General features: G+C 40.3%; 1 protein-coding gene across 3 annotated transcripts; it reads left to right on the top strand.

Moving 5' to 3' along the window:
- Positions 1 to 253: 253 nt before the first annotated feature.
- Positions 254 to 4,848, top strand: LOC143512308 (uncharacterized). Of its 3 annotated transcripts, none has more exons than XM_077002453.1 (2): positions 254 to 1,108; positions 1,193 to 3,003. In XM_077002453.1, exons 1-2 carry the CDS (start codon positions 495 to 497, stop codon positions 1,353 to 1,355), a joined length of 777 nt encoding a protein of 258 aa, XP_076858568.1. In that variant the 5' UTR covers positions 254 to 494; the 3' UTR covers positions 1,356 to 3,003. The 3 variants fall into 3 exon arrangements, with proteins under 3 accessions (XP_076858568.1, XP_076858567.1, XP_076858569.1); XM_077002452.1 differs by adding an exon at positions 4,426 to 4,848 and having other exon boundaries at positions 256 to 1,386; XM_077002454.1 differs by having other exon boundaries at positions 258 to 852; positions 943 to 3,003.
- Positions 4,849 to 11,609: the final 6,761 nt, after the last annotated feature.

The following is an 11,609-nucleotide window of genomic DNA, read 5'->3' as shown; positions in this document are numbered from 1 at the left end:
ACCATTACTGTATTCTACATACATATACACCATTATATACACATTACTATATACTACATACTGTACATATGCACCATTAAATACACCATTACTGTATACTACATACATAAACACCATTATATACACAATTACTGTATACTACATACTGTACATATACACCATTAAATACACCATTACTGTATGCTACATACATATACACCATTATATACACCATAACTGTATACTACATACATATACTTGTATACAGCTTCCTGCTTCCTGTTTCACGACGCACGGCAGCACGCTCGCACGCAAACGCCGATTCACTATCAAATTAGCATAGCTTAGCTATAGCCTAATACACTTACATTAAACACTACGATTCTAAATCAGTGTAATACATTTACCGACATCTAATTATTTTAACTAATTTCTGTTCCCTCCTTCTGTTCTCTCCCTCTGTTCTCTCCCTCTGTTTCTCTCTTTCTCCCTCTGTTTGGTCTCCCCTGTTTTTCATGGCTACCGCGGAGGAACGGGCTCTCGTCAAGCTCGGCTCGGAGCTGGAGAAGTTGGGTCGACAGATCGAGCGTCTTCTGGAGAAGCAAGCGGAGCTCACCCAGGAGAAGACCAGGCTCGAGGCCGCCCGCGACGCTGCCTACTCGGCCGTCTCCACTCCCTCGTCACGGCGGCTCAGCGCGACTGCCATCTTGACCCGTGCTCCAGGCTGGGAGCGCCAGCGAGGACGCGGAAGGCAGCCGGCGTCGTCACCCCTACCTCAGCCGGACTTCTCCTCTGCGAACCCGTTCGAGGTGCTCAGCTCCGGGTCCTCCACCTCGCCCTCACCAGCGCCGGCACCAAAGAAGAATAAAGGCGGTATCCTCGTTATCGGCGACTCGATTACACGACACTTGAAGGTCGATCTGCCAGGCGCAAAGAGAAACCCCACTGTGTCCTGTTTTCCAGGCGCTCGTGTCCTGGACGTGGCCAGGCGGCTTCCCTCGGCGCTGAAGCAGCGAGATGACTTCGGCACCGTCGTCCTTCACGTGGGGGCTGTCGACACCTTCGCCCGGCGCAGCGAGATCCTGAAGGACCACTACCGCTCGCTTCTGGACACCGCACGGAAGAAGACGTCGGCCAGGCTTGTTGTCTCCGGTCCGCTTCCAACATTCCGGCGAGGGTGCGAGTTGTTTAGCCGTCTTTTCTGTCTCCACAGCTGGCTCCGGGACACCTGTGGCAGCGTCGGCGTGGACTACGTCGACAACTGGGAGAGTTTCCGTGAGCGTCCGTCACTCTACCGCCGAGATGGACTTCACCCCAGTCGCCTAGGCTCGGCAGTCCTCTCCCGGAACATCGAGGACGTGCTACGCCGAGCCTGACCAGCCACAACAAACCACGCAAATCAGCTAAGTAGAACTTACTTCCCTAACTACCAAACCATTGAGACTGTGTCTGTTAGCCGTGGCAGGTATAAGAATAACAGGGCGATATGTTTTAAAAATCTAATTAAAATTAAATTAAATAATCAACGCGAAGTAAGCAGCAATATTAAGCTAAGGCTAGGACTTTTAAACATTAGATCGCTTGCATCAAAAGCTGTGATAGTAAACGAAATAATCACAGATAACAGACTAAATGCACTCTGTTTAACAGAGACATGGGCTAGAGTGGACGAATATGTAAGTTTTAATGAAGCAGCTCCTCCTGGATACAGTTATGTTCATCAGCCCCGTATCACAGGGCGTGGAGGTGGAGTAGCCACAATATATGACATAGATATAGGTTTTACTGTAAAACCAACCACCTCTATTAACTCATTCGAGGCTCTGATAGGTGAAATAGGCAATAATCTTATAGGCAATAAAACAAAGCTTAAACTAGTGACCATCTATCGACCGCCGGGTCCTTACTCAGAATTTCTTAAGGAATTTGCTGAGTTTCTTTCGGAAATAGTCTTAACCATCGAGAGATTTGTAATTGTGGGTGATTTCAACATTCATTATGAAAATGAATCAGACCCACTGAAAATCGCGTTCGACTCCATACTAGATTCAGTAGGTATAGCCCAAAATGTGACAGGGCCTACCCACCGCTGTAAACACACCTTAGACTTAATACTTACTTACGGATTAAACATAGAACATTTGGCAGTCATCCCCCAAAATGACGCCATTTCAGATCATTCCCTACTAATATATGAAATGGCTTTATACGATGTACATCAGATGCGCCATACAAAAACCACGCGCACTATCACATCCGACACTGCAGCAACATTTATAAACTTACTACCAGAGCTACCGAACACTATGCCACTGCAGCCCAATGAATTAGAACAGGCAACACAACAGTTTTATTACACACTCAGCAATACCTTAGACAGTGTAGCTCCAGTTAAAACAAAATTAATTAGGGAGAAAAAGCTTGCACCATGGTATGACGACCACACCCGTCTTCTAAAACAGGCAGCTCGAGCAGCGGAGCGAAAATGGAGATCCACCTCACTAGAAGTGTTTAGAATCACATGGAAAGACGCCATAGTCAAATACAAACATGCCTTAATAAAAGCTAGAGCCGCATACTATTCGACACTAATAGAAAACAACAAAAATAACCCTAGATTTCTCTTCGCGACTGTATCAAAGCTAACAAGAAATATCAACGACACTAGTTCTAATACAACACTTACACACACTAGCGATGAATTTTTAAACTTTTTTAATAATAAAATAGATAATATCCGACTACAGAGTCATAATACATTGCAGCCTAACCTCCAATCCAACCCCAGTAGTTTAGTTATTAGTAACTATGCATCCAAAAATATTACCGAGCTAAATGTCTTCGATCCTATATCGCAAAAAGAGCTCACAACACTGATTAATTCATCTAAGCCTACATCATGTATATTCGACCCAGTTCCAACCCGTCTATTTAAAGACCTACTCCCAGCCATTGCAGGGCCCTTACTTAATATGATTAACTGTTCCCTTAACCTAGGGTACGTGCCCAAACAATTAAAATGCGCCGTAATTAGACCCTTGATTAAAAAACAGAATCTAGATCCGCAGATTCTAGCCAACTATAGACCCATTTCTAATCTCCCATTTATCTCTAAAATTTTAGAAAAAGCAGTTTCCAATCAGTTAAACCACCATCTCCAATCAAATAGTATCCATGAAAAGTTCCAATCAGGATTTAGACCAAACCACAGCACTGAAACAGCTTTACTCAGGGTAGTGAATGATTTACTAATATCGGCCGATAATGGGCTAGTCTCGTTCCTTGTACTGTTAGATCTTAGTGCAGCTTTTGATACTGTAGACCACAACATTTTGCTGGATAGACTAGAAAACACGGTAGGTATTAAAGGAGTCGCACTCTCCTGGTTTAGATCATATTTGACTGACCGCTTCCAATGTGTAAGTGTTAATAATAAAACCTCTAAATCTGTGCAGGTTAAATACGGTGTCCCACAAGGGACAGTCCTAGGACCACTTCTATTCACACTGTACATGTTACCCCTAGGCGAGATTATGCATAAGCACGACATCAGTTTCCATTCCTACGCAGACGACACTCAGCTATATTTATCGGCAAAACCCGATGATTTAGGCGCAAACAGTAAAATAGAGAAATGTGTAGAAGAGATTAAACATTGGATGGCGTGTAACTTTCTAGCACTAAATCCCGATAAAACAGAATTAATAATAGTTGGGTCTAGGGCTGCGAGAGACAAGATACATAATGTAGCATTGAATCTACATTCTTTTACTATAACCCCCAGCGCAGAGGTAAAGAACTTGGGCGTCACAATAGACCCAGATCTCTCGTTCAATACACATATTAATAATATAACTAGGGTAGCGTTCTTTCACTTGCGCAACATTGCCAAAATTAGAAACATATTAAATACTAGTGATGCAGAAAAACTAATCCATGCATTCATATCCTCTCGTTTAGACTATTGCAACAGTCTCTTAGCTGGATGTTCTGGTAAATCGATAAACAAACTCCAGCTGGTTCAGAACGCAGCAGCACGAGTTTTAACAAAAACTAAAAAGTTTGATCACATTAGTCCCGTACTATCGTCATTACACTGGCTGCCAATTAGATTCCGTATTGACTATAAAATACTTTTATTAACATATAAAACGCTGCATGGCTTAGCTCCAGACTATCTTAGTGAACTTATTGAACAATATAACCCAGCGCGTTCACTTCGCTCACAGGACGCAGGGTTATTAACTGTTCCTAGGATCAAAAAGATCACAGCAGGTGGAAGAGCCTTTTCTTTTAAAGCTCCACAATTGTGGAATAATCTTCCTGCCTCTATTCGGGACTCAGACACAGTCTCAATGTTTAAAACTCGATTAAAGACTCATCTGTTTAGTTTGGCCTTTGATTAATTTGTTACATATTTACTACATCTCGTATCTTTTCTCCAAGGTTCACCTGGAGAGTAACACTGCAGTCGGAGCCTACAATACCAGCATCGCTGCTCCGACATGGAATGAAAGCCTGGCGTTCATCAACAGACATTTGCAATGACAATATCAAAACCCAGAACTTTCATTTTTACCTTTACTTAGTCTGATTGTGTGATTTGTGTGTGGCTTGTGTATTTGTCTGTATTTTGTGTAATTTGTGTGTTAACGGGCCGCCCAATGGAGGATGGGTTCCCTTTTGAGTCTTGGTTCTCCCGAGGTTTCTTCCTATTCCCCACCATCATAGGGAGTTTTTCCTCGCCACTGTCGCCTTTGGCTTGCTCATTAGGGTTCTGGACCCATAGTATTGTTAACCTTTTAAATCCTGTAAAGCGCTTTGTGACAACATGTGTTGTGAAAAGCGCTATACAAATAAACTTTGATTTGATTTGATTTGATACACCATTATATACACCATAACTGTATTCTACATACATATACACCATTATATACACATTACTATATACTACATACTGTACATATGCACCATTAAATACACCATTACTGTATACTACATACATAAACACCATTATATACACAATTACTGTATACTACATACTGTACATATACACCATTAAATACACCATTACTGTATACTACATACATATACACCATTATATACACCATAACTGTATACTACATACATATACACCATTATATGCACCATTACTGTATACTAAATACATATATAGTGACTGCTAAGGGAGGAGGGCGAGGCCATACGTGACACTGGTGTTTATTTCTATTTAGATTTTGTGTTAAAGACTTACTTACACATATATATTGATGCAGGTTGTAAATGTTTTGTGAGGGAAACAAATCTGTGGATTTGTTGATTTATCTGTGAACATGCAAAATGCACAAACATGAAAACACTTATTTGCAAAAGAACACAAGAATCTAACAATATGAGATGATGCATATAAGCTTTTCAGTGCAATATGAAACATTGCAAATCAACAGGCGAAACACATCATTCAAAGGTTGTTTCTTAGTCAGGGGTCAACAAAAACAGAAATAACAAAACACTGCTAGGAAGATGAAAAATGAAAAAAATTGAACATGAAAGGGGCTTTCGGGGACTCTTTAGCAGCACACTGACAAACTAAGAGTAAGCATTACACACACACACACAGCATGGGACCGGAGCCCAGCGTCACTTCACGTCCCTTACATCACCCTGTCTACAGGAGTACAGCACTGGTTGTGCAATGGTTGGATTTGCTGTCACAGTTGTCTTTGAATTCCAAACCCAGCATTGGTGCACCTTGTTGTCATTGTCAGTTGAAATACTGTCATGGTTCCCCCCTCCACCCTGTTTACCCCCCCCCCCCCCCCCCCCCCCCCCTTGGTGTGACTGTTCCCATGGCGCTATGCACCATGTGCTCTTGTTTTTGCTTCTGTCCTTGCCCTGTCCTTGTCTTTTGTCTTTCGTTTCTCCACCCTTGATTGGTCCCAGGTGTTTCAGGTTCCTGTGTGTTTATTCTGTGCATTTATACCATACAAATTCCCTGACTAGTTTGTTGGTCTTTGTAGCCACCGGTGTGGTTTTTAACTCTGTCTTTGTAACCACTTCCTTCTTTGTCTTGTTTTTGCTCGTTTCGTTATTCATGCGTTCAGGTCTTGCCTTATTGTCTTTTGGTTTTGTGACCTTGAATCGTGTTGAGCATTACAAGAACGGATGTGCCAATAATAAATACCATTGCCCATAATTAATGTACTTCAGGTCTATTGTGCAAAAGCACCTTTCTCGCCTCTCATCACAAATGCCTTTAAGTTAGAGAGTGCGGATGGTTGTCCAGCTGAAATGGAGCTGGTCCTGTTCTACCAAAATGTACAAAGAGACAAACAGTGAAATGTATGTTCCAAGATGGTTGTATGACACCTAAGGCAGTGTCACACTTCACATTTAAGAGATTATAGAAGGTGGAGCATTTTCTCTTCCTTAAAGCTGGAAGAGTTTCTGAATTAATGGTCAATATGTCTCTATGTCTCTCCAAGGTCTTGCAGGTTCAAGACAATACTAGTGATTGAAATCCCTGTTGCACCTTTTAAATGTGCGTTTACAATGAACACTGAGGAATACTAATCTGTGATGTGGCATTAAACATTCAAACAGGCAGAACATTTTCACAAAACAGACTTGCAGTTAATTGCACACAAGCCTAGTGTCACTGATTTACAACCACATGCTTTGAGTCATTTTCTGTTACAGTTATGTCGGCAAATGTTTTTTCAGAGTGCAAAGAAGAATGAAAGAAAAAAAAACACTCTTCAAACCATCAGTCTGATGTAGCTAAGAGTTTATCCTTTCTGGACCTATAATATGTCCACATGGTGCTCTCATTCTTATTGCTATAATTTTAGTCACTGGCCTTAGTTTACAGCAGCCTGGGGATTAGATTAATGTATACCACCTCAAAAGTGACATGGGAAGTTAATATACAATGAAAATGAGAATGATTGAGAAGAACCCCAGGGACTAGACATATACTGAGTGAAGCTCTCTGTTAGTGTAGAGGGAAAGTTGTCGCTCCAGAATGTTTATGATGTTGTAGAATGAAGTGTCGTGACCATGCAGGTCTGTTCTTAAAGTGGCGAACAAACTGTTTTTGTTCTTAGCAACGTCCATGTGAGTGGATATGTGAGCCAAGGGGCAGACAGGTTGAAGGATGGCAGTATTACATCTACGCTATGCTTCTACAAAACAACGTTCGTCATTCAGCAGCAAGCAGCAGGGGTCTCTTGCTTTGATATTCAGCACTGTCTCTTTGTGAGGGTGGGATTAGTATTCCCCTTCACACAGTGAGTGTTGCACATTGTCCTGGCTGGAACAGGACCTCGGTGTATCTGTGATTGAATGAGGGACAAGACTTTTTCAATACACTTTCACAGGTGCTGCTATTCCTCTCCATTACCCTGATTTATGGCCTTCAGAATGGATGCACTCAGTGTTCCCACCTACCATCGTGTGCTAAAGAGATTAAAACCAATAAATTCATGAGTGCTTTCCTCAAGGTCAGAACATATTATCTTTTTCCATCCAGTGAGATGATCAAGCTATGATTCCATGTCTGTCATGGATGCAAGAAATGTTTCCCTGAGGTAAATCTCGGGTTCTTGGTTCATTCAGATATGATTCAATTAAGCAGCTTGTGTGTGTTTTTATGGGAATGTTTAGTACTTGTGAGCACTCATGTGCTAACTGCACACCAGCAAGGTAAGACGATATCAGGGAAGAACACAGTATAATGACTAGTTTTAAATTACCGCAATTTTAACTGCTTGAACATTTTTCCTTGAACAACACTCAGCTTTTCAAAATTATACATATAAACTTTTAAATTGCTTGGTTTACCACACAAATCGAACAAACAGAAATGCTGGCCAGCACCACTGTGATGTACTTTCAACATTTCTTTATGCCAAATGACAGTGAAATTGAATGAAATGATCCAGCTGAGAACTCTTACAGACAGGATCAGCAGAAACAAAGTTTCAAACTAGTATGTGTCACTAGATTAGCAGGACTCTCTTCTGGTTAGGCTAGAATTTTTGAGGAGAAAAAGAATAACTGAACCATGATGTCTGACAGAAAACCTAATCTTTTTGAATGGTTGTACTTTAAAATGTGACAATATGTGTCACGGTACAGCCCTGAACTCCCTTCAGGTGTTTGTAGATGTAGTATGTGCTTATATATGTACTTCCTGTGGGTGTGGCTGTTTGTGTATGTGTTCACCCATCTCGTTAGTCCAATGTGCTACATGCTGTGCTCGTTGTGTGTTAAGTACATATTGTCCTGTTTGGTGTTCACATAAGCCTTACGTCTGCATCATGCCTCACCTCACACATTACAATATGTATTTAAAAATTCCTATTAAGCCTCAGTAACAGTTATATTTTTCTATATTTCAACAAGGAAAGCCAGTGCATTGTTACTGCTTAACAGCAGGTTACACATCCACAGATACAACCCCAAAGTCAAGTGTGTAGAATTTTAATTTAGCTGAATTTACTGAAGTTATAGTTCCTGTGTACATCATCTCTTACAGAACTGACGTGAAGCTAAATTTGCTACAGAACTCTGTAACACACCCAAATAGGAAGTGCAGTACATTTCATAAAATGAAAGCCGAAACCACAGCATATCTGTCAGACCAAAATCTTGAACTCCCATTGTATAACCATGACTTTGTAAAATTCACGCGCATGTTCATTTTTTATTTATTCTGAATAAATAATTAATTTGTGTTTTTTTCTTTGAATAATTCTTTGAATTCCTTTCTGACTGATGTTCTCACTCTCCATTTTCTATCACTCTCTCTTTCCAGTTCACAAACTGATATGAGAGGGGACTGGAATACTGTTTGCAGACTGTTTTGACTAGATGTCACCAAACAAGGACAAACCAAATCTGTTTACAGGCAATTTCATGTTTCAGGAAAATTATAGGTCAGTGGTACCATAAATGTTTCTAAAATAAAGTGCAATGAAACACTGAAATCTGACATATTTGAAAGAAATATTTGGGTGCCCTCAAAAGGCACTACATTACAGCTTAGCATGAAGCTAGCTCATGCCAGGTAGGGTGTAATATCTGCTTTACATTCACACAGGGAGCATTGGCTGTGTTCCTGTACCACTGTTTTGCTTGCCGTAAACATTACCCAAAATACTACCCCAAACTTTACCTCTCCTGATCAGTCAGATAAAGCACTAGCATGTGTGCTGGATGAATTAGCCACTTTCAGCATTCCTCTTTATTCTCAGATGACCATGAGACAAAATGTTTCATCCTCGCCTGTGACGCATGCGTTTGAAAAGGGCTCAATGCAGCTATAGCAGAAACACCTCTAAGCCTGAAGTGTTCCCTGCATGACGGCCCAAAATAAACGGACTTCTACCAAATCTGTCTTGATCTCAGATAATTTCATGAGGTGTTTTATTGGAAAACCACCCCGTAGGCACCTTAAAACATATCGCTGACCAGTTAATATACCCATACCTGTGTCAGCCAGTTGGCCATGTGCTGGGAAACCTATAGAATTGGTGTTTTGGTGAGCCTGAGAACTTAATGAAGTTACTCATAAAACTCGTTTCAGCTCATAGAGTGGTGTGATTTTTGGCCCAAGTACAAATTAAGAAGGGGGCAGTTGGTATGGTTGCAATCACATGCAGGGTACGAGGCAGAGGCATCTAAAAGTGTTCTATTACCACCAACACAATCACCAGGTGGGCTTTCAAATTGGTGTCTGTCTAAATATTAAATGAACAGAAACTATTTTTCCCCATTAATGTTCATCGGCAGTGTTTGGCTGACAACTCAATAAACCACATTTAACAAGAAGAACAAATTTTATAGTAATAAAGCAGTAAAAACAAATAAATAAACAGCATAATAAATGCTTAAAAAAACACTCAATGTTTGGGATGTGCTGACTTCACTTGTTTAATGTACAAAATAAACAGATCATTCTATGACATTTCTCTAAATTAGCAATGTGGATTAGTCAACGTGGGGCAGTCATGGCCTGGCGGTTAGAGAACTGGTCTTGTGACCAGAGGGTCGGAGGTTCGATTCCCAGACCTGAGGCCATGACTGAGGTGCCCCTGAGCAAGGTCCTAACCCTCAATTGCTCACTTGTATAAAAATGAGATAAAAATGTAAGTCGCTCTGGATAAGGGCGTCTGCCAAATAATGTAAATGTAATGTAGATTATTACTATTAATCCATTAACAATGTGGATTTTAGGCCTTTACCAATAAAGTAAAACTGAATTGCTTACTGTATTACATATTGAGCCTTTATTTTGGAAAAGTAGAATGTTCCAAAACATGCACAGTTTGTCCATAGGGAGCCAGCCAACTGTAACACTGAGCCTACTGTAATAGCATCTAAGTGACAAGTTTATAGTAAATTAAATTCAATAAATCCAAAGCAATCACAAGCAGTCTGCTTCCATGCACGACTGAACGCAGGGTTATAAAACAAAATGTTTCCATTAGTGATCTTATTTGAAATTTTCTTTTACTTAATGCAAAGATAATCACTTAGAAAAGGTATTTTTTTCTAAGTGTCAGAGAGAGACAGGAAGAGATAAAAAACAAGGAATCTCTGAAAAAATATCCCATGCAGAGGGGCAAAAATCTACATAAAACTGAGCTTGAACCATGACTGTGAGATCATTGTAACTGTCAAAGGCATAATACAGCAATGCAGATGTGTACTAGAGCTGTAATCCTATTTTAGTATGGTTTGAACTTCTTTGCTTGCATTTCAGAGAGAGGCACAAAAACCAGTTAATGTGACCACAGAAAATCACCTGCCAAAATTGAGCAGCAATTCTTTCAAGCACAAAATCCACAGGAATTTTCTAAAAACCAATTTTCCAAAATTACTTTAATTTTAGCCTATAACACCTTTCAGAATATGATGAGGCCCACATCAGACCCACTGGTCATTTTCCTAAACTAATATCAAATGCTGAAGCCAATAATAATTGTAATAACTGCATGTTGGACAGCATTTGAGGAAATCTGTTGTTTATTTGGGTTTTGGTCTGAGCTGGTTCTCTCTTTCAAAAGCATATCATTATAGTCAGTCAGTATGAGACCATTTCTAGTCCAATCCCTTTCAGGCAGAGCTGGAACCCACAGAGGCTGTGGAGAACAGAGAATCTTTTAATCCCTGTTTGCTGGTGGACCACAGTCATGAGGCAGATTCATGCTGGAGTTATTTACTGTTTTGGAAAAACATTCATTGATCGTGTCACTTACCACTCATGAAGAGACGGTGGATCTCTCTATTTCCTGTAAAACATGAAATATTTATTTGATAAAACAGATGCATGCGTTGTAATATGAACAAATAAATGAATCAGTGTTTGCCTTTGCAAATGCACATACATCGGTTTTTTCAAGGTAAACCAACTAATATCAAATGGCAATGCCAATCTTCTAATGCATATGTAATACAGTTAAGAAACAATTCTGATTAAAACTAATCTGTCTGCATTAATAATTTTAATGTGGGTATAAACATGTGATAATTATGAGTAACCATTTAGCATGAACTCTTTTTTACTGAGGACCTCACCAGCATTACTATCCCAAATCCAATTGTCTGCTTCCAAACAGCAATTT

Source organism: Brachyhypopomus gauderio, chromosome 4 (assembly GCF_052324685.1).
Source record: "Brachyhypopomus gauderio isolate BG-103 chromosome 4, BGAUD_0.2, whole genome shotgun sequence".
Lineage (NCBI taxonomy): Eukaryota > Metazoa > Chordata > Actinopteri > Gymnotiformes > Hypopomidae > Brachyhypopomus > Brachyhypopomus gauderio.
Note: the sequence above shows the minus strand (reverse complement) of the source record. Positions and strands in the feature narration are given on the sequence as shown.